The 22,713-nt window shown below is 39.1% G+C and overlaps 1 protein-coding gene and 2 long non-coding RNA genes across 7 annotated transcripts in view; 2 read left to right on the forward strand and 1 right to left on the reverse strand.

Annotated features, from left to right (window-relative positions):
* Positions 1-843: 843 nt before the first annotated feature.
* LOC106031792 (uncharacterized) lies at positions 844-14,403 on the reverse strand. 4 transcript variants are annotated; one of them, XR_007166477.2, is made up of 6 exons: positions 14,265-14,403; positions 13,747-13,877; positions 11,326-11,404; positions 7,478-7,517; positions 1,758-1,870; positions 844-1,326 (listed from the first exon to the last, which is right to left on the reverse strand). It is a non-coding gene; the product is annotated as an uncharacterized lncRNA (long non-coding RNA). The 4 variants fall into 4 exon arrangements; XR_007166475.2 differs by having other exon boundaries at positions 13,727-13,877; XR_007166476.2 differs by lacking the exon at positions 7,478-7,517.
* On the forward strand, positions 3,888-8,922 carry LOC136788369 (uncharacterized). The gene is made up of 3 exons (XR_010827185.1): positions 3,888-4,001; positions 7,398-7,560; positions 8,519-8,922. It is a non-coding gene; the product is annotated as an uncharacterized lncRNA (long non-coding RNA).
* A 170-nt stretch (positions 14,404-14,573) lies between the features above and the next one.
* The window catches only part of UGGT2 (UDP-glucose glycoprotein glucosyltransferase 2), an 88,404-nt gene continuing 80,264 nt past the window's right edge, over positions 14,574-22,713 (forward strand). Inside the window, exons 1-2 of one of the 2 annotated variants that reach the window (XM_013201620.3) lie at positions 14,574-14,767; positions 15,928-16,010. In XM_013201620.3, the coding sequence (XP_013057074.3) occupies positions 14,616-14,767; positions 15,928-16,010 (235 nt within the window). In that variant the 5' untranslated portion in view covers positions 14,574-14,615. Of the gene's footprint in view, positions 14,768-14,853; positions 14,996-15,927; positions 16,011-22,713 lie in introns of those variants that run through there. The other variant, XM_066986756.1, reaches the window with a different exon arrangement.

Genomic DNA, 22,713 nt, shown 5'->3' on the forward strand with positions numbered 1-22,713 from the left:
TCTCTCAACCAACTCTGGAAGACCTCTTAACAACAGAGAAGTACATCCCCGTGGGACTACTTAACTCTAAAACTATAAAAACCGTTAAACCTCTGTATTTTACGATGAAGATTTTTATACAGAAAGCAGGAGTATTTAGACTCTTGAAAGAGAACGTCAGCTCCTATTAAAAATTGTGAGAAATATTGCAAAGTGCTAGAAAACAGCCTAAACTAAAGGAGATAAAACTCTGGAAGCTGGAAAATGTTCATAAAGTTGCTGCCACAACACCATCCGTCACCTGACTTCACACATACGCACGTATCACACACACATATCACACACACACACACTTTTCCAGGATCCCACAACACTGTTAAGGTATTAGGCTGGTAAAAGCTTCTGGATCTTACCAAGGCATCAAGAGAGATGCACTTCTCTCTGCAGTGAAACTTTGCAGAGAACGCCATGGATTATCTGGTGAAATTCACCCCTAGCAAGGGGTGATAGCGAGCCTGTCCCACAGATGGGTGAATATTTATAAATATAAGGTACAGCAGCGTTTTGTTCTCACCTTTAGCCTGTTCATTACCCAACAAGCAAACATCAGAACAGAGAAGCAACATTAAGTATAGCCTTGTTTCTGTAACAGAATAGCATTAGGATGGCTTGTGTTGGTAACTGTGTATTTGAAATAAAAACACCGCTAAAGGATTTAGACTGAAGTATCTCTCATAGTGCTTTTAGTAAGATACAGAAGTGCTATTACAATTTAAGATTTTCTCAATAAATACCAGACTGTTGACACAGTACCTTCATCTCCGTGAAAAGGTGAATTTACTAAACAGGGAAACTGAATTACAGTTACATTTAAAGTTCTTATTTATTTAAACTTGCACAACACAGTTACTGATTTGTGAAGACCAGCAAAAATCCATATCTATATATATATATTTTTATTGGACAGAAAGGATGTACAGGAGAAGAACATTTATAATGAGGTTTAGATGAGAAACTTGACCTTTAAAAAACTGTCATATTTCTGAAACTGGCAAAAAGTACGTGCAGGCCCACAGAAACGAATGTGCTTATGCAGCTCTCAAGGACAGCCTTTTACTTATGAATTTTAATATTCCTAATGATGTTTTGCAGATCGTGCTTGCTGTAGAGCTACAGCCCACAGTACCTCCAGCCACCACCTAGTTCTTCACAACTGCACACAGTGTTGTTTACACCGTAACCACTACACTGCAAGCTGTTCTGCCAGTGAGGCCGAAGGTTTGGGGAGCATTCGGGGTCTCCAGCAGGTGTCTGCCTGGCACTGCACTTAGCGGGTGCTGAGTGTCCCTACAAAGAGAACGCAGTGTTCCTATTTGGTAGTATTTTATGTTCTCCTTAGACATGTACGTGCTATGGTGCAAGGCCCTGTGGGACTGAACTTCACTAAAATTAGTTAGGTTCTTTCAAAGTCAATGGCTGTAGTTCATCAGCCCCAGTGAAGCAATAATAAGGGTCATTTTGAATCCAGTCGCGTTTCCATTGATTTAATGGGAACATAGCTGAGTTCAAAACAAAGCCCTAAAAAACTGCAAACACTGTTCAGTCCCAACATTTTTCCCTTTAAAATATAACTCAGCTGTAAGTCTCCAACAAGAGTTTACTTATAAGGAAAATCAAAAGTTAGTTACAAGCTAGTTTTCAGGTACTCTGCATAAAGTTTCCATGGATTTCAAAAGAAAACAATTAAAAATAAGATTTAAGGTTCTCTTATTTCTTACATAATAATTCTCCAAGATCCTGTGCTGTCAGAGTATAGCTCAGAGTTCACCAAGTATTCAAATAAGAGAATCCTGAAATGATCTACTCCTCATAGCAATTTCAGGTAGACCACCTGAAAAAAACAAACACCTGTTAAAAACAGCATGCAATCTCTACTGTCATCTCTACCAGATGACATGTGAAAACACACGCACAAAACTGTATTAAAATTCCAACACAGTATGCCTCTTCTGCTTGGCACTTCCCAGGTAGCACACAACAGACTTTCTGAGTTGCTAAAAATAAAAATTGGCATGCTTACCGTTTATTTTAGAAATCGATACAACATTTGCTAGTCTGAACCAACGGGCATGTGAAATAGTGTCAGTGCCAACATCAAGTTTGGTACAAAACGCATGACTAAGAAAATGATATTATGAAGCAAAGGTACAAAAGTATGATTTCATTCAGCAATTACCTGTCTGACAAGGTTAACATCTAATAATCTATTAATGCAAAATTGAAGTGACACTTACGTCACGTTGGTTTCTTTCAATTATTTATCACTGCCTGACCTGAAATGTTTCAACACTTGTAGCCAGTTGAGATTTCCCATAAAACAATTTTTCATTGTTCAGCAAGTCCCAGGTCTCTCCCTTTTCACAAGGATGCAAACTGTAAAACTGTAATAGCTAAATTAATAGACTCATGCTAACTTCATTCATCTCTTTGGGATTAATTTGTTCCAAGGTTTATAGTATAAACCTCCCTTATTTTTTGTCAGATTAAATTTTATTCTTTGCAGTTACTGAACCTTCTATTTCAATGGCACATTAAATGCTGTATTCTTCCTTTTAAAGTAATTTATGCATTATACTGTCACCGGCTCACCATCTTGTAATTCTTGCAACTCATCACGACACGTTAATTTTTACTTCTCATGCTTGCTGTTCTTTTTATGTAGGTAATAACTTTCTTAAACCTATGACCCCCCCCTTTTTTTTTTTCCTTTAGTCAGATATAGACAACAAAGAAGCAGCAACATTTTAGGTCCAGCAGAGATCATAATGCAAAAGATGTGAGTTAAAATACGTTCTTCAGTTACTTTCATACATTGTCCTGGGTGTGATACAGTATCAGTTCACTATTCCTTTATTATATATACTATGCTGCTGCTTCATAGTCTTAAATGTTTCACGTGTGCCAGTCCATATGCAAATACCTCTGAAATTCATTCTTTACACGCTGCTGCTTGTTTTCACCATGAGATAAATGACCAGCCGTATTCTGCTTTGAATATTGGTAATCCCACCTGTGTAAGGCACTGACCTAGGGCAACAGGAACATTCAGCATTCTACTCGGTGCCCTTTTGTTTACAACCATCACTCAGAAGTTTAAAATTGCTCATAGAAAAATTAATATATATATATATAGTTACAGTTGTTGGGAAGATAGTTTCCCAGAAAAAAAAAAAAAAGAACATTTCTGAAAACTCTGAGCTAGATCTTTTTAGATCAATGCCAAAGCTTAGCTGTATATAGGTAGACGTCCTTTCTACTGAGTAGACATGGTTGTCTTTTGCTCTTGCACCACTACAGCCCATCCCTAGATTCCCAGTGGGCATCAGCAAATGAAACAGCACCTGGGATCATTCCTGGGCATTGCAACATGGTCATTTAGCAGAGTAAAGGAGAAGAAAATGCCCTAACTAGGTTTTGGCATGTGAATTAGCACTCTCCCAAACAATCCCTGGACATAGTTTGGGAGTCAAACTATTACAGAAAACATTTCCAACCACCACTTAGTCACCAAGAGCACCACTGCAAGTTAAGCTGTGTCACAGTATATGGCCTCCGTATCCAAGAAAGTTCCTGAGCATGTTTAATTTACTGATGTAGACTCCACCACCAGAGCATTTGCAGTTCTTATTTTAAGGAAAGAAAAACTGTGTTCTCTCTTGCCTTTAGGACTGTGGCATCAGCATTACAAAACTCGGGTTGAAGTTCCCATATGTTTTCTAGCAGAGAAAATCTCTGGCACGTAGGACCATGTAAGGGGCTTACTGGAGTTCACTGCCTGGAGAACAGGATGGCCACCAGGCACAAACAATGGTGACCCTTGCTGGAATCCAACTGTAATCAGAACTATAGCAAGGATGATGTGAGGTGCGACCACTGCCTGCAAATTGGCTAACAAGGAGCCTCTGGCTGATTCTGCCATTCAAGAAGACGTGCAGCTTCACGATAAGGCCAGACAAGAGTTGGTGAGTGGGAAGCTACTTGAGCGAGGCTGCAACTACTCCAGCTATTTGAGGTTGCAATATCAAATGACTAGCAGCAAATGCGGGTCCTGGAGCAAAGGGAGAAGGCAAAGAGTACAAAATGTAGAGTGTTTTCTTGTAATCCCAAAGAAACTAAACATAGAGTTGTTTGTGTATGCTCTTTATGACAACTGGCATCTGCAACACAAAGACATCATTTAACAGGACAGACACAGAAAACTGCTCTCCCGTTTCTGTCCTGTGCAGAGAAAAACCTAGACCTACTTACACACACTCCTTGAAGTCTCCAGCCTTTGAATCCTGCAATATTTATGATGTAAACTCTAGAGTAGCTAAAAGAGCAGCTTTTGTGGATTAATTACAGATCAAAGGCATTTGATCCATACCACATCCGCTTATATTTTTCTAGATTCAGGTACAAGTAGAGTGCTACGGACTCAGTCACTGACAATCATGTGGAGGATATCTGTTATATTTGAACATGGCCTTTTGTTTTTCCCCACAAAGAGCAGCCTAACAGCATCCAATACATTCCCCTTTCTCAAGACTGTGATGTCCAAGTCAACGTCTCAGTTCCCAGACTGCAACTCCATCCCCAAAACTGACTGATCCAGGCAATCAGTGCAGGGAGAGACCCGTCTCTTCTGCAACTTCCTTCTGCCTAACAGAAACTAACAAATATTCCTATTAGTATTCCTTCCAAGACCCCAAATTTTCTCATACAGTATAGGAGTTGCAAGACTGTGTAACACTGCCACCTGGTGATATGCATCATAGCAGTATTTTTGTCCTCTCACCACACAAAACCCTCTTCCTTCATTTCAGGTGATGTTAGTCTGCCAGTCCCCATCAAACACAACTTATCCCACTATCAGTTTATCTTGTGCACTTCTGCTTTGGTCTAGAAGCCAAACCACCCCTCTTGCCCTTTGCAAAGTCATTCTGGACATATCTTGTCTTTTCCTTCAAGATTGACTTTTATATTTACTATGGACAATTACAGCTTAACTTTATCCAAATTGGCATCCCAGCTTTGTTTGAAGTGTAAAACTGTAATGTCTGCTGAGAAATAAATCTGAAGTAAATCTGAAGTAATATTAGAATTGATCCACTAGACTTCCCCTCCAACCAATTTTTTGGTTCATCTTTTAGCCTTTGGGATGTGATGTAAAAAAAAAAAAGGGAAAAAAAAGTTCCAATAGCAACAACAAAAAGTCTTTCAGGAAGTCTCCATCTCCAAAATGGAAAAAATTATTTCTGTAATATTTGATCTCAGACTCCTTCATCTCTTTCATCTGATCTTCGTGGGATACAGGTGGAAAATGAAGAAAAGCATGGCAAGCGGTAGATCAGGCTCAACTTTCAGCACCCCTATCTGGCTTTCACAGCTGTCTGCAAGTCTGAACCTTTCTTTTATAAACGACCTCCAACTCTTTACTGGAAATCACAGCAAGTTCAGAACTGTTATCGCTTTCTGGGTTGCCACTACTTCTTACTAGACCTTTCTTGGATTCATTTCAGCAAACTGACCTGGATACTTTGAAGTCTGAATTCACAAACCACACATTGTTTATGTGCCTCTCCAGGAGTTTTTAGACCTTTCTAAGAAGGGCTCCAACTCCTGCTAAGGGATTTTTTTTTTAAACTCTTTCTTATTCACTTAGTCTAGTTCTATAAGCACCTGAGTTACTAGTCCCTCTTCGGTCCAGCTGGAATACCACTTCAATATTTTCTCCTTAGTATCTCCTGTTCAAGCAAATTGCTTACTCAACCATAAAATTGTGCCAACCCTACACACTTGGAGGAGGCATTATTTCAACAGTGCTGTTCATCATGAAGAAATGTTTTAGAATTGGGATAGTTTCCAAGAAGTAAACAATGTATTCACATTTTTGCTTAGAACTTCTGTTTTTCTTGAGGTCCAATTCTCAGCATTCTATCAGATAAACACACTCACAGCAGGGTTGCATAGCCTTCACAAAGTATAAAAAAGTAAGCTTTTTCCAAATAACTTAGTTTTCCTTCTAGGTTCATTCTAATAACTTGAAGGCATGCGATCAGTGATTCTTCTGTAACACAGATTTGGTTTTACTGTTGGTTTGTGTGTGTGTGTGTATTCATAAAATGTATGAATGGTAATAATTCTCTAATTTGTGCTATCAAAGTCACTAAAATACTGCTTCTATTATCAGTTAAAAGTTTAGTTGGACTCCCAAAATTTTTGAGATGAATTTAGGTTTAATTAAAAAGAGATGTAAGTTGGGCTGGGGCTACAGCGGAATTTCTCCTGTTACCTCAAATCTGGCCAATCTACAAAACTTACAACGCAGAAGTTATTAGTACTGTAGGTGTCAGGTTAGATACTCATACTCAGTTTGAGGTCATGATTTGAGACACCTGTTTCCAGCACTAATTTATTGCATTTTATGATTTCGGATTGAAATATGCTGGGAAAACCAGTTACCAGAAGAACTGGGAATTTTAACCTACAACAGCAAATTGTGGCACAAAATATAAGACGAGTAATTCCTCTAGCCCTTAAAATAGCAAGGAAGGATCTGTTTGTTGGCTCTGCAGTCTAAGACAAACTAAAGACAAGCTAAAAAACACTAGAAGGAAGAAAAATCATTCAACACAGATAGGTTAGAGATGAAAACTGTAAATTCAGAGGAAGAACTGACATGAAGATTGTTCAAGTGTTATTTCATATTAAAAATGGCAAAAATCAAGGTAATAGTTCTCAGGCTGTCAGAAGAAGAGATCAAAACAGGTTGGTCAAAGCAGCTAGTTTGGACCTGAAGCTGAAGTGTTTCAGTGAGGAGATGCACGTCCATACAAACAACTAGCATTGCACATACGTTTCTGGCAAAAGAGAAAGCTAAAATAGAGTAGGAATTATACTGGTAAGAGAAGATAAAAGTAGCCTACAGCAGCATAGTCACATTGAGGCCTACAGATTACTGATGGTGAGTGAAATATCAGAATTTGATCTATTAAACAATTACACTTGTGCATGGCTATGTCCAAGCATAACTGGGAACTAACAGGCATTGAAACATGGTATGTTTGATTTTAACCTCAGTTAGTCTAGGAAGTTATAATCAAGGAATACTGGAAAACAGAAACAAAGCCAGGTCTTCCTGTCAGAAACTTAGTTTGATCACAAACCAAGGGATAAATATAATTTTTCATTAATTTACAATGAGATATTACTTATATGTTTACCATATATATGCATAATCTTAGAAGTTAGCCATCTATCCATACGCATAATCATTTTATTTTAACAACAAAGATATTACAAAGAGTTCTACATCCAGATAGCATACATCCAGTATTAATCTTGCTTCCTTCTTTTTCATTGCCTTGAGTTTTCAGTGTCCCATTGTCTGGAACCACACATCACTGCTCTAGCAGCACAGATAGGAGGTGAAAAAATCTGCAGAACTGGCTCTTACCTCAAGCTGCCCTGAGTTTGCATGGCTGGGAATCCTTTTGCTAACAGAAAGATACAGGAGAAGCAGAAGCTAGCACATTAGAGGTTAAACAATTTGCATTTTGTTAATAACACTTCATTTTTGCCCCCAAAGTTTATCTACATTAAAATATTCTAAATGTAGTGTGTTTCTGTAAGTCTAATTATATGCGGTATGTGAAAACATATTTGATAATCACATTGCTAATTACGTGCAATCACTTCAATACACAGGTGCAAAGCTCCAGAAATCTGCATATATACAGCTATAAACCACAACCTTGCAGGTTCAGTGACCAGTTATTTCACTGAGACTGGACTTACTCGGATTTTTGAGTGGCTAGTGCCATTTGAACTACAGAAACGTGCTAGCCTGATACAAATCTGTGATTGAATTTATATGTGCATGTTTTAGTGCTAAAAAAAATGTAATTCCTGACTGTCCCACATTTTATGATCTTATTAAAGTACACATTTTATAATTTATTTATGGATATATCACACTAATGTCAGAAATGTGGGAATAATAAATTTTATCTTTCTTCTGGGAGTTTTAATTCTCACAACGTTCATTTAATATATGTTTGCCTGGAATATCATATATACGTGTATGTGAATGTGTCTTTTCCAGTTTGGATTAAACTTAAGGGACCTTCTTAATGGTTTAATAATAGAAGGTAATAAGACTTGAGCAATAAATCCATTTTCATTATACGCGTAATAGCTTGTGGCTGCACTTTTTCCTTCTCTTTCATTTATGTATAACTTATTTTTTACATTGATTTTTAAAGCTGTCTTGACAATGGATTGTAATTAGCTTTGCATATAAATCATAAAAATTGAAAATTTTATATACTCAGATAAATTGAAAAGGACATAAAATGTTAAAGGACATAAAATGTTAATTTACATTATTGAAAAGTAATATTTCTATGTTCCCTCTAAATATATTCAGTGTAAGTTATTGAAAGGAACGGGTTTACATGACTTGTCCATAAGTTGGTGTTTTTTTTTTTTTTTTCAGATTTGGGAAGTGAGATGAAATAAGCCCTGAGAGATGAGAAACCTGGCTACTAGTTTGCTATTGTCATTACCAGAGTGATGGAACAAGGAAAAGGGACATCGCAAAATCTGAAAAGCAGCACTGGAATTTGTTCCAATGGAAACAAACCCATTGCACTTCACACAATAATGCGTGACTAGTTCTGTTTCGCTTTAGTTACACCAAGCTTTAATTGAAATAAATCACACTTAAGGGTCACAGAATAATTTAGGTTGAAAGAGCACGCTGGAGGTCATCTTGTTCTACTTCTGCATAGAGCAGGACCAACTTCAGAGTGACCTCAGGTTGCTCAGTGCCATAGCCAGTCAGGAGCCGCAGAGCCACGTGAAAGCCCGGGTGTCACCCTCAGCGTCGCTGCAGGCAGAGCTGGCCACAGGGAGACAGAGCAGAGCTTACCTCTCTGGGAGCATGCCAAAGGCAATTTGGTTGAGGACTCGTGGGCTAATTTTCCAACTTAGCTTATGCTTTCTTACGTACCTCCTCCGGGCAAGGATTTAGTGCTTGGGTTACTGAGCTGACTAAAAGGGAAAAATCACTGATTTACCTTATTGTACAGGTACTTCAAATTTTCCACCTCGCATGTAGCAGCAGCACATTTTGATTCATAAATGATAGGTTTATAAGTCAAATACAACTCCTTTATTTCTGGAAATACTATATTTTTTCAGGAAATGCACCTGTACTATCACACTGAAATCCTTTTTGCAGTTTTTTTTTTTTAATGTATTCAGAATTATCCTGAGGCACTTTTTTTGCACCCATCAAATACTGAAGTAATGTAAAAATACTTAACTTGCTACTTTTTATATAAACAACTTGTACTTGCCAAAGTTATTATCTCCCATACATTTGCATGTAGCAAACTACATTTAAAACACAAGAGTGTGGCTATTATTTGAATCAGTAACAATGGTTATTTAATAGCCTTACAGAACACTTTTAGTTATTTTTTATATTACTGGTGCATCACCTGTGTATCATTTTCAGGTCATGTAGCACCATTTGAGAATCACTGGGTTGGAGATGGTGAATACAAGAGAACACATGATGTTTTCAGTGCACTTTCAGTAGGTGGCTAATTGGTTTAAAAAAAATTGAAAATCCAAGTAACTGGATCCAACTGGAACGCTGACATTAATTTACCCTTTCACCGGTTGTTCATATTCTCTTTGAGATAGATCTCAAAGAATCAACATGAAACAAAAACAAAACTTCCTTTCAGTTCTTGATTTTCCTACATTATTTAGAGTTAGGTCATTATTCTTAGGCAGAAGATGTCAGAAGAATTTCTCCTTGAACTGCGTGATGTGCCCAAGACTAAACTTACCCTGTTTGTACACACATCATCCCTGCCCCACATTTGGAACCACGAAAACAATAAATGCCTTCTAAGATTCACCTGGAGTGTCTGCTACTTTATCCAGCTTTCAGATCTTTAATTGAATTCAATCATTTTACTGTTTAAATACTAAGGTCCAATGCAGATCCATCCCACATTAACTCGCTCAGTTTTTTAGTATTAGTCACTGTTGCAGTAAGATTGTGTCTGCAGGTTGTCTGCTGACGTCTTTTCTAAAAATCACATAAAGTACACAGACCTGCATGCCTGTCAAATTTATCAATATAGCTTAGACAAACAAAAGTGCATTATTAAAATGCTATATATGACCTATCCTAGGGATTACGAACATGTCCGTAACCACTTAAAAAGGTTTCCACTAAAACCCCACAGCATTCTACATACGATATTGTACTTTCCTTTCCTTGAGTAAATACACAAATTCACAAGTTGCAATTCGGGAAAATGGGAAAAATGCTCGTGTTCAACACCTGAAAAGCTCAGGGTTCTCTAAAGAAGAGAATAATTGTGGGAGCACCCCAGTTAGTAACATCAGAAGTGCCAACTCATGTTACGTGATGAACTTGCTTCAGCAAGCTGAGATCTGGCATAGTCAGACTGAGAAAAGCCTGCTGTGCTAAAGAGAAGCTCTATTTTTATTCATTGCTACTGCTAGTTGCCCAGGTGTGGCGTGGTAGGAGCCAGCGTGGTTCAGAAATCAGCGCAACCACACCGTCCTGCTGGCACAACACCGCAGTGCCACTGCTTACTGCAAAAGCTGCATTTCCCATTATGGCCAAATTTTACTGTTCTCCACGAAGCCACACAAGCGTACCCACAGGTTCATAGGAAGTTGGCTCATCTAGCCCAGGAGGTATATCCTTGTGACCCACCTCAGAACCATAAAGAAGTCGTAACCTCTATACTTATTTTACAAAGCAAAATTTTGCTTCCATCTCTTTTTTAAATGGAAGTCCAAAAGAGAAGGATCCTGAAGAGAGCCGTTTACTGTCACTGCAGCTGCACGTGTAGGCACATAGCAAAGCAGCATAAATTTTGATTGCCCTAGTTGCCACTGAGCAGCTTCTTTGAGCTGTTGAAACCAGGCTCATGCTACTCCTACATCCATTTTTCTGTCACCTGCTTTTCCCTGCCAATCAAAATGAAGAGCTAACAGACTATAAAATATACTTTGTGTTAGTACATAATACCACCACACAGAGATACGCTAATCACATAATTCAGGCTGGTCTTTACTTCCAACGGAATGGACAAAAAGTGCTTCAGTGCAGCATACTTAATCTCACCAGGGAAACATCTCAAACGCCTGCTCTGACCGTAATGACACAGGAACAACACTGACAGGTAAAAGGATGCCAGCAGCTACCGCCCAGAAGGCTGGCAATTAATAAATAGATAACAGGCTTACCTTTTGACTGGTGTTTGTCATTTGTGTTCCTCCAAGTTAGGGAAGAAGGGAGTCCTTCAGCTCAAAAATTGTTTTCAACCTGTAAAAGAGAAAAAAAAAGCTTTATTTTCAGCTAACTGAATACACTGATGAAGCTCAACTTATTTTCACTTATTGCTACTATTTCTATTAAATAGACATAGCTCACTATGAATAATACTATAAAACATTTGCATCTTACAGAGAAGCATTCATTAATCACTTCCTCTATTCACACTGAAACAGCTATGATAATCAATTCTTATTTACACAGCTGTGATATGAATAATTTTAAAATTTTGCTGTAATTCTTTTTCTGTTCTGCAGAAAAACGGTTTCAGAGAACCGAGGGTCTTTCTCATACATATGGAATGTACGTACAGGAATGTTCAAGTGTTATTTGCAATACTTAATTACATAACACTGCTGTAGAAATGAAGATTAAGCCCGCTCTCCATCTTCTAGGTTTGCACACTGCTTAAGAGATTAAAATCTGCCTTTGTGCAATGATAAAGAAATAGTTTTCTGAAAAGTGTACATTTGCTCTGAGGCCAGAATGTAGCTTAAGTACCAAAGGAAAAGGAAGACAGACAAATATAAATACTGGTATACAGATGTATATATATAAATATTCCCTTTATAAGGAAGGTGATGCTCTGTTACAACAGTATTTATTTCTGAACAGCAGTCAGAACTGCATCTTGATCAAGCAATGGATCACGTTGCCCAGAGAGGTTGCGCAGGTGCCATCCTTGGAGATGGCACTAAGACTCGAGTGGACAAAGATCTCAGCGACCTGCTCTGAGCAGGAGGTTGGACATGAAACATCCGGAAATCCCTTCCAACTTCATTTACCCTATCTAAATTTAAGGCAGCTAATAAAACAATAATCCTAAATTGGAGAGAGAGAGAGAGAGAGGTGTGTCAGGAGAGAGATTCTTCCTGTCTAATGGAGATCCCTGAATTTAAGCAGAAAAGATCTTTCCTCAAGAGAAAAACCTGACCAATGATTTTCTCTAGTTCGGCAGAGGCTAATTATCTGACCATTGATTCACAGCTACCATTTTATCCTGCCACTGAATTCAAAGGTAGTTTTATTTCCATAACCAGTGGCAACAAATTTTTATTTCTTTTTGTACGGCAAGCAATAAATTGTATGAAACAAGTACAAGCTATTAAGAACTCACAGTTAAGTAACAATAGCAGCCTCTACAATATCAATATAAAATAAAATGTAATACAGCTACTTTATATACAAAGACAATTGATAGATTAGGTTAAGGCAGATGCATCCATCATCACAAACACATAGTATCACATGTAGTTATGAAAAACGCTTGATAAATGTATATACATAGGGAACGTCTTTAGTAATTTCAGTTATGGCTGAAGAAGCAGCAAAAAGCAATTGGCTTGGAACTTCTTTAATCATAAAAGGATTGTTTTGTTTTGATAGTTGTTAATTTAAAACAGCTGTAATTATTCTGTGCAGAATTTTGTAACATAATTCCTGCAAAGTAGACCAGATGTTATTTTGAACTTTGCTAGGGAGCAATGGAAGTGTCTTTTAACAGTTCATCACCTATAGTTTTATTTTCTCTGGATGCCAAAGTTTGTCCATATACACAGGTTATTTGCACTGAAACATGAGAGACCCAAACTTACTCATCTGTACATAACCCTAGTTGTGTCATCCCTGTCAGCAGCAGCAGCTTCTGAACTGTCAGCACAAATAAAGCTGCTCAGTGTTAGTCTCTCTCCATATAAAAGACACTGAATATTGTTGTTACTATTGGCCTTACACATGACCCAACAGAAACACTCTCCTATATACTTCCTGGAAGTATGTGAAGGCTTCGCTACTGGTCTTGTGTGAGGTTACTTAAATCAATTGCTTTACAGTGAAGCTTTACAGTGAAGCTGTCAACACAGATGTGTCAGTGGTATCTGACAATTATCTGAGGTGTTATAACTGCACAAGTTTGTGGGAATAATGAAAAACAAACAACAAAGAGCCCCAGGGCCTTAGGGATGCCTTTATCAAACAAAACCACAGACCCAGCAGCATGTAAGTACAGGTGTTTTGTTAGGGCAGAATTTCTACATGGCAGTTTCAGAACATCTGGCTAACTTTTATTTGTACAGAGGATATTACATTGACCAGTCCCAAGCACTAATAAACTAAACTATACAACCCATAGCCTGATCCTTTTACTAGGGCCCTAACTAGCTCTAGCCATCCACACAGCAGTTTTGAACAGTCAGGAGGTGATGGCTGGCAAGATACACTAAGTTGGGTGTAGCAGTAAGATGAGCAGTCCTGATTTCAGCTTCAAGCTCTGCACTTCATCAGCCAACTTTTGGAGAAGGTGATCCCCCATACTTTTAATACAGCTGGCAGACTCATCTCTCCAACAAACAACTGGTGAGAGCTGCTTCATATCCACACCCTACAAGCCTGATCCAGAGACACCTGCACCAACACTTGCAGCTTTGCCAGAGAGCTGGGGAAGAACAGAGAGAGCTCAGCAGTCCTGTGGAAGAAAGGAAGTAACTGGTGAGATTGAAAATAAATAACTTGGAGACCAAGAGCTTGAAAAGTGTAACACAAGCCTGCAAATAAGGACATTGGCTCAAACAACTGTAGCTTAGTTTTTTCCAGTGAGGTGTGTTTATTGAGAAAAAATAAAAGTATGTTGGCAGGAAACAGTTTTCCAGGAAACAGCTTGCCAATTCTATTTGGAAATATGTTCTAACTTCTGTAGAGAAAAAAAAAGTGCTTCTGCCTTCCTACATTGACTATATGTATTCTCTGCAAAGCTACTAAGTTCTTAGCTCTTTTTAGGCTAATGAAAGCCGAGGCAGAACCCCTAATTAGCACAAAACCCAAGCACAGGAATTGGAAAGTTTAGGAAAACTACCGTTGCCCGGACTCTTGGAAGACACAGCCGGGTGCGAACCCTCAACAGGCAAGTCACACACGCCAACGGCACCCTCACGGGAGGGAGGAGCCGTTACCGGCTCAGCCCCCCACAGCACACCGCCCGCGCATGCGCTTACCTGCCGGCGCCGCGTGTCAAGAAGCAGCTCCCCCCCGCCAGCCCCGCTGTTTATAAGTCGTCAGCCGCTGATTGGCTTCTGGACTGACCAATGGCCCTACGGCGATGGCGCGGCACAGCCAATAGAAAGACGGCAGCCGGCGCGTGGGCGGGGCCAGAGGTACCCCGTGCGGGGGCGGGGGTGGACGGGGCGCGTGCCCTGCCCGCCATCTCATGGCGGCCGCCGCGCTGCTGCTGCCGCTCGCCCTGCTCGTCCTGCTGCGGGCGCGGCCCTGCCCCTGCCGCGGGGCTCCGGCCTCCCCCCCGGCCGTGACGGCCCGGCTGGCGGCGAAATGGCCGGCGACCCCACCGCTGCTGGAGGCGAGGTGCGTGCGGCCCCCCCGCTGCCTTCCTCCGCTGCCGGGCGTCGGGACGGGGAAGGGGAGCGGCGGCGGTGCCTGCGCTGGCTGAGGGGGGCTGAGGGGCGGGAGGCGGGGGGAGCTTGAGCAGCTTCCCCTCTCCGGTTGTACCAGGTCGTGGGTGGAGTAAAAGTACCTTCCTCTCACCCCAGTTAACTCAGTTCTGTCTCATGAATGAAGTAACGGTGTGTAAAGGTGCGTAACGGTGTGTAAAGGGTGTGTAAAGGCGTTAGTAAAGGTGTGGAGCTGTAGTGGTAAAACGTGCCTTGTAAAAAGGCGCTGTTAGTTTATGATTATTAATTCAAAGTACAAAGTCAAAATGCTTTCTTCTCTTACGCGTTTCTGGCCCCACAGCCAATTTGGTTTAAAATTGTGCTCAGTTTTTCATTTCAACGTGTTTGCTGCTGCTTGGAGAGCTCCCATGAAAGGGATAACTGCAAGCTTCTGTAATCAAAGGGGTGGCAAACTTCCAAAGTAAAGGTTAGAAAAGAATAAGCTCGTGATAGCAAGTCGATCGTCTTGGCAGGCCTGAGGGGCAATAAACAAACCTTGGTGTTCCCTTAAGAATAACAAAATGAGAAAGTGCTAACATTAAGTGGAAAAAAGGGTGTTTGGAGTAAAGCAAACCTTACCTTTTATGCTTGTAACGATTAACCCATCTCCAAAAGTGCTCCAGAGAATGGGGACTTCCCCTGCATATCAAAATAAACATTGTCACTGATAAGCCTGTATTTCGATTAAAAGTTATAACCTGACACTGTGTTGTTATTTGTGTATTTAGGCTCTGTTTAATAAAGTTTGTGTGCTTAAGTAGATTTATATATAACTGTATATTGGTATACACATGGAAAAATAAAGTGAAAAACTGCTTGTGGTTATTAGTAGTCTCTGCTTTATAACTCTTCACTGTTGAGTTCAGGTTGGTAGTGGTTTTGTTCAATGTCTCATTTAACCAAAATACATGAGTATTCTGTATTTCATACCGTAGAGATATTAGGTGATCATTAAATACTTAACACTTTATCGCTTTGTTGTTGTTGTCACTTTAAAGCAACTGAGGATTTTTACTATGGTACATCTTTGGACAGAGTCAACCTATGGACAATTCATTTTTATTTTTTAAACAGTGAATTTATTGCAGAAGATGGTAATGAGAAGTTCTGGCAGTTCTTGGAAACTGTACGAGAATTAACAATTTATAAGCAAGGAGGTAAGTTAAACAGCATGCTAGTATCTTACACTTTACATAATTTTTAAACATCAAGCTAACATATTAGCTAGTTCCTGTCAGGTAAAGTCTAACTCTTCCAACTATTGCTTGCTAGGTAGTTTTCTTTCAGAAAGTTTCAGCATATTTTCTCCCAGGCAATCTATATGCAGGGCTATTGTAAAAACCAAAAAGACAAGATGGACTGAACTGCTCTTTGAGCATGGGACAGAAATGTAAAAATTAAAGATACCTACCTTCCTATAAGATTCAGCAAGAGGAATTGGATATTCAGGCAGTATTTTGTGTAAGAAGGATATTTGAAGAGGAGAGAATCCCACAAAGCTCAAATGAGTATGGTAGCTAAAGGAAAAAGTGAAAACAAAATACCGAAAATGTTTCATACTTGTAGGTGACATTGAGACTGTTTATTAGCTATACTAGTGTCTCAGAATAATACCACTGACAAAGTGGGATAAAAAATCTTGCATGACTAGACAACAGAATATTAGGTTGCTAGAAGTCTGGAGATAAATCCAGTAAACTAACTGTAAATGTAAATGAGCTATCCCATAAAGCGTCTTGGAGAGCAGTTTAGTAAAAATTACTAATAAGCTCTCCCCTGAGCCTCCTCTTCTCCAGACCAAACAACCCCAGTTCCCTCAGCCGCTCCTCACAGGACTTGTGCTCCAGGCCCTTCACCAGCTTCGTAGCCCTTCTCTGGACAGGCTCCAGGGCCTCAATGTCCTTCTTGTAGTGAAGGGCCCAAAACCGAACACAGTGCTTGAGGCAGCTGTTTTCATTTGCTCTTCAAAATAGTAGCCTTCATTACACATGAATGTGAGGACCTATCACTTGGGCCTACCACTAGGAGAGGCTTTAAATAAATTGAATGTTAATGTTAGCAATCAAAAGCTGAAAAGTTGTTCAAAGACCATGCCAGTAATTTCAGTGAGATGACAAAAATCATGCTCAGAATACGGTATATATGGGAGGGAGAAGGAACTTAAGGAACAACACATTTTTGCAAGTATGACTGAACATGAATTTAAAAGAGTTTGTCACGTGCCAGTGGATGGGTCAGTGAGAGCATTATTTGAGTGCTTAGCCAATGCCCAAAGAAGCTGATAGATTTTGGAAATTATGAGGAAAGGACCAGAGACCGGCATGGTAAACAACATTTTGTTGCTTATGATTACATGATGTGCTTTTGTGTTGAGTAGAACATGATGTTCTACTTTCTTTTCTCCCTGCCCTTTTCCTCTTACCCTTCATTTTTGCGGAAAGGATCTAGTAGAAGCAGATGGTATACAAAGAACTGTGATTATAGGTGTGGGATGTAAACTGGAAAGGGAAAAAAATAATTACTCTGTGAGCTAATGAAAACGGGATAGTCAGAAGTCAGAAGTATAACCAAAACCAGAGAGGATCGCTGAGGACAGTAAACCTTCAGAGCTGTTCTGTGCAAGGGCATGAGGACACGGAAAATGGAAATAAGCTCAGCCTGACCTCTGGCTGTCTACTGGTGGCCTTTTTATGGTGAGTATTGGAACTAATGGTTTTTAATGTGTTTATCATTGCTCCATAGAGTGTCGTGGATTACACCTTCCACAAGCTGGTGGATGGTGCAAAACTGGGAGAAGTCAAGAAGCTGGAGGGCAAAGCTGTCGTTAGAGGGGCGTTGGTAGGCTGGAGAGATGGGCCAGCAGAAATACCAGGAGGTGCTGCAAAGGCACTTTAGGGATTCCTGCACGTGGGCTGGAATAACCTCAGCAGCAGCGCAAGCGGGGCACTGGCTGACTAGAAAGCAGTTCTCGAGAACCAGCTGGATATCTTTGTCAGCAGTGCCTTGCATTGCGTTCTCGTGCCTGTGAAAGCCAGCTGCATGCTGTGCTGAGTTAGCAGGAGTGTAGGCAGCCAGCTGACAAAAGTGATTATTTCACTGTATGTGGCACTTGCAAGACTGCCTCTGTAGTTATGGGCCAGTTTGGGCCATTACAAGAAAAACATTGTCATACTGGAGCAAGTCTAGGAGAGGATCACCGCAGTGGTTGGGGAACTGGGGTAGACTTAAGAGGAAAGGCTGAGAGAAATGGGTTTCATTCATCCTGAAGAGGAGAAGGGTAAGGGGAGATCTCATATCCTCAGCTGCCTAACAGCAGGGTATGCAGGAGGTGGAGCCAGTCCCTTCACGAAGGTACACAGTGGTGGGAAAAGAATCAGTGGGCACAAACTGAAACATGGAAATTCTGGTTAGATATTAGCGAAAATACTTCTGCCATGGGGGTCGGTAAGCCCTGAAACAAACTGCCCAGGGAGGTTGTGCAACCTGCATCCTTGGAGGTACTCAAAACTCTGTGCACAAAGCCATGAGCAGCCTAATCTAGCATGGAAATTAGATCTCCCCTAGGTAAAAGTTTAGATGAGACAACCTCCAGAAGTAATTTCCAGCTTCGATTCTTTCTTTCTTTCTTTCTTCATTTATTATTTATATGCCCAGCTAAGGTACAGCTGGTATGCCTTGAGATAAGACATTTTGTACATCAGAGTTTTTTTGCTCCCAGTCTTCTGTTTGCTTGGACCAACCTTCCAAGGAATTTGAAGCTTTAGTGACATTTGTTATTAGTGGCACAAATATTTCTAGAAGTTTGCTGCTAGCTACGTGTTTTTTCTACTTCACCTGGGTAAGCTCTTTGAGGATAATTATATTACCAGTAGGATGATTTGCGTGGTCTGTCTTGCCAAAGGATTAGATGATGGTAGCTGGGAACCTTAAGAATGTACTAAAATACTTATTTAATTAAGCATATAAAGCTATTGGTATGTGTATATTTGTTATTATGATCAACAAACTCCTATGTTTATATTGCAGGAAAGTTTAAAGTTCTGGCACCAGGTGTGGGTTTCCTAAAAGTTAATTCACAGTTGAGGTAGTATAATAAACCAGTGCTCTTTCTGAATGAGCGGGGAGGAAAGTTACAATTTTAGAGGAAAAGAAAGTGGTTATTTAATGACAAAATCACATCAATATTGATTCTTCCAACTTAAAAAGGTCTTACTGAAGTCAATATCCTAAGTGTGAAACAGAAATATTATGAGTATCATATGTATCCAGCAATAATTAAGACATTTTCAGTAGGGGAGTCTGCATTAGGCATCAGATATAAAATGGTCAGCTCGAGTAAGGAATATTAATACTGAGCTACTGGAGTGGCACAGTTACAGAGAGAGGTACAGTAGTACACCTCTGAGGAGAAGTTCGTTCTCTGGATGTTATAGAACAAGCTCTTTCTTATCTGTTACATGTCAAAAGACATTGACATAGAGGAATAATCACGATGCAACAAAAACTGTTTGAGCAAATTAAAGGAGCTGGCTTAAAAAGGATTGGTTGGGGTGAATGATTTTTCAGTTGTACACTCAATGATATCAAGACTAGGTAGGATGGATGATAATATGTTGATTTTGAACAGAAGAAAATTCCTAAGATAAAGAAATTCTAGATTTGAAGCTGAAAAACTGGGTTTATAGAAGATTTGGATGGTAGATTTATATCCGCACATACTACTGAGTATTTCAGAAGAGTCGATAAGTATTAGAGAAACCAAGAGACAATTGAAAGTCTCAAGTATGGTGGCTTTTTAAAAAGTCATTCCTTGGATGATTTCAAACCTGTTGCTTATCAGTCCTTGAAATCTATTATTTTAAATTTGGAATAATCAAATCAACATCAGTTGTTAATTTGTTCATTTAAATATTTAGCCATAGCAAATATGGTCTATAAATAGTCTGTTTAGCTGTGATGTCTGTAGAAATTAAACAAATTAGGTAGGAACAACGTATGTGGAATCTGCTACATCATTTTATAGGGTTAGTTTGGTTGTTACAACATTTTTTAATAAGTACTCATATCAACCTGGGCATCGTTGAGATCATCAGCTATGAAAAATATCAAAAAAGGATGATTATGGGATATGCTATATTAAATTAGAGTGAGGTCTTCAGGTAGCATGGACAGCATTGTGCATTTTTACTTAACGTGATATGTTTGTCTCTGGTCTTGTGGAAAATTTGGAAATGGGGGTGATGCTATTTGGGACTGCATGTGTGTTAAAAAGAACTCAAAGCTGTGAAAATTTGATATTAAAGAACAGCACAGTTACAAAATACTAAAATTGCAGTTTAAACTTTGTGCTGTTTTTATATCTCAAAAGGTTAATTTAGGAATACAGAGTGAAGGTAAGGAGCTAGTTCCCTGCTGACAAATAATAACTTGAGTGTTTACTGTCTTCCTAAGTGGTTTAGTTTGTGTGCTGAATGTTCAGCTACCTTGTAAATACTAAACAAAGAAAAACCCACAGACATTAATAAGGAAGCTGTTTTCTCCAAAAGAATAGAACAATATATTACATATAAACAACAATCATGCAAATTAGCTGTTGCAGATATAGAAGGTTAATCATTGCACACTGTATTAGATCAACATTGCTCACTACTAAATCAGATAAGTATTTTTGTCCATATCAACCATACAGATTCAAGAGGAAATAATACAGTTACACAGGTACAGCATTTTTCTATAATAATCATGCGATAAAGTGCTCCATCTGTACTGGCGTCTTTCTTGAATGTCACAGGGGTTTGACAGGCCAATGATGCTGGAATTGCTGTTACTTGAGCTCTTCAATTCCCTAACTAATCTATAGATATAGACATAGATAAAGTTGGAACAATCCCCAAACTCCAGTCCCTCAAAACAATAAGCCTATCACGCTGTACTCTTCTGACTTAATTATGTCCCTTATGTTTATTCTCCCTGCGTTCTGTGCCTCAGTACTTTCAATTCTCCTGTGGGGCACCAGCATATATTCAGATTACTTCTGTGGTGTGCGTGCTCACTTGCATGGAGTCTGAGGAGCCATGATAAAGACCTTTATTTTCCTTTTGTGACCATCCTGGTCTTCTCCCTCTTTTTAAATTATTTTTCATCTCCCTGTGATATGAGATACATCTAGAGATTGTGGACAATAAATGTAGGTGAATATGAGTCTACTCCTTAACTTCAGTTGTAGTTCAGTTCAGTTTGACTATCGGAGTTTAGAGAGCTATTCAGCTGACAAATTCAGGCACGTTTAGAGCAACCTAAATAGCTTTTCATGTTTTGTTGGCTGTTAGACTATATTGGCTAGGATGGCAGTTTACAGATACATAGCTTGTATGCATGCATTTAGATGTTTCAAATCTGGAGCTGTATCCCATCGATGTCATCTCATTTAGTTATTTTTTAATCAACTTAGTTAATGAATTTAATGGTAATATGCCATCATGAAACATTTTATGACCAAAACATCTGTTTCTCCTTGGTTGCCTCTAACATTCTAAAAATTTATCATGGCTTCTACTTTTTAGCAGAGAGTGTTGTTAAAAATGTGCCTGAAGGGCAAGCAGTTGTCAAGTTTCAAGGAGCAAATACTATGTGAAAATAGTTTAAAGTATATAATAAACTTTAAAAAATGTTTTTTGCATGAGATGGGTCATATAGCTGTTGATGTGGATTAATTTATCTTGCTGAAATTTAAAGAGCTATCACTGTAGTCTGAATGAAGCCAGCAGTTCTAGTATAAATGTAAGTAGTCCAATTAATTTAATGTTAGACAGGAATGTTTATACACAGTTTACGGGAAGGCAAATTCCTGGAAATGTAGAACATGCCCTTTTGTAATCCTATTTTTTTTTTTTTTGTATAGTGAATAACAGCAAACTGAGTCTTTTGAAATAATTAATTTTCAGGAGGAGGAAAAGGCAGGAGGAAGATCCTAGAGGTTCTAGGAACAAAATGCTACAGGTTGTAAAGAGGAAAGCAAGAGGATAGGAAGTACTTCATTATTGTATATGAAAAGCATTGCCCAATGCTCAGGCAAACAGTAGGTGAAAAGCCAATTCAGTAACTCAGACAGTTTTGAATGCTATGGTACCAGGACGTTACTTAAGAAATTTCAGAAATTAAAAGAATAGAGAGACATGAAGAATGTCTTAAGAGGTTTGGGATACTGATTAATGAGTAGAGCTTAGAGAAAGTATTACTTGCTAAAACAAAAAAGAAAAAAAATGATGGTATTCTACAATAGCAGAAGTATTCTACAATACTTGGGCAAGGATACAAGGTAGGAAGGAAACTGCCTAGCAGATATGTGATATATAATAATACAAATGAAATCCTGCAAAGAAAATTCAGGGTATCACAGAAGCTATGATTAAAAATATTTTAATCCTGCTGTTGAACAGGAGCAGTAAAAGGCTGGTTAGTCTCTATAGAGTAGAAGGATGTTGTTTAATGTTTTGGCATCAGAATGGTGAATGCTCAGATGCCAAATTTTTTCTCCAAATTGTTTTTTTGTTTGTTTGTTTGTTTTTAATATCCCAGGTTCTGGATTATTTTTATTTAATCCATCCCAAGGGATCCTTTTCATCAGAACTTGCCAGGCTCAGAAGTTTATTTACATCTAGAGTTGGCCTCAGTTGATGGATAATTCCAAAACTATGGCCTGTAGGGTTATGGTATGTGGTCTAGCGTGGTTCCACCTTGGACCCCTAGAGGGGTTTCCCACTGGGACAATCATTCCACTTTCAGAGAAGAAACACTTTTAAATTAAGATGTTGACCAACAGCATAGGTAAATTTAAGCTGGACAGCTGCAATGGTTTAC

Source organism: Anser cygnoides, chromosome 1, assembly GCF_040182565.1.
Source record: "Anser cygnoides isolate HZ-2024a breed goose chromosome 1, Taihu_goose_T2T_genome, whole genome shotgun sequence".
Taxonomy (NCBI): Eukaryota; Metazoa; Chordata; class Aves; order Anseriformes; family Anatidae; genus Anser; species Anser cygnoides.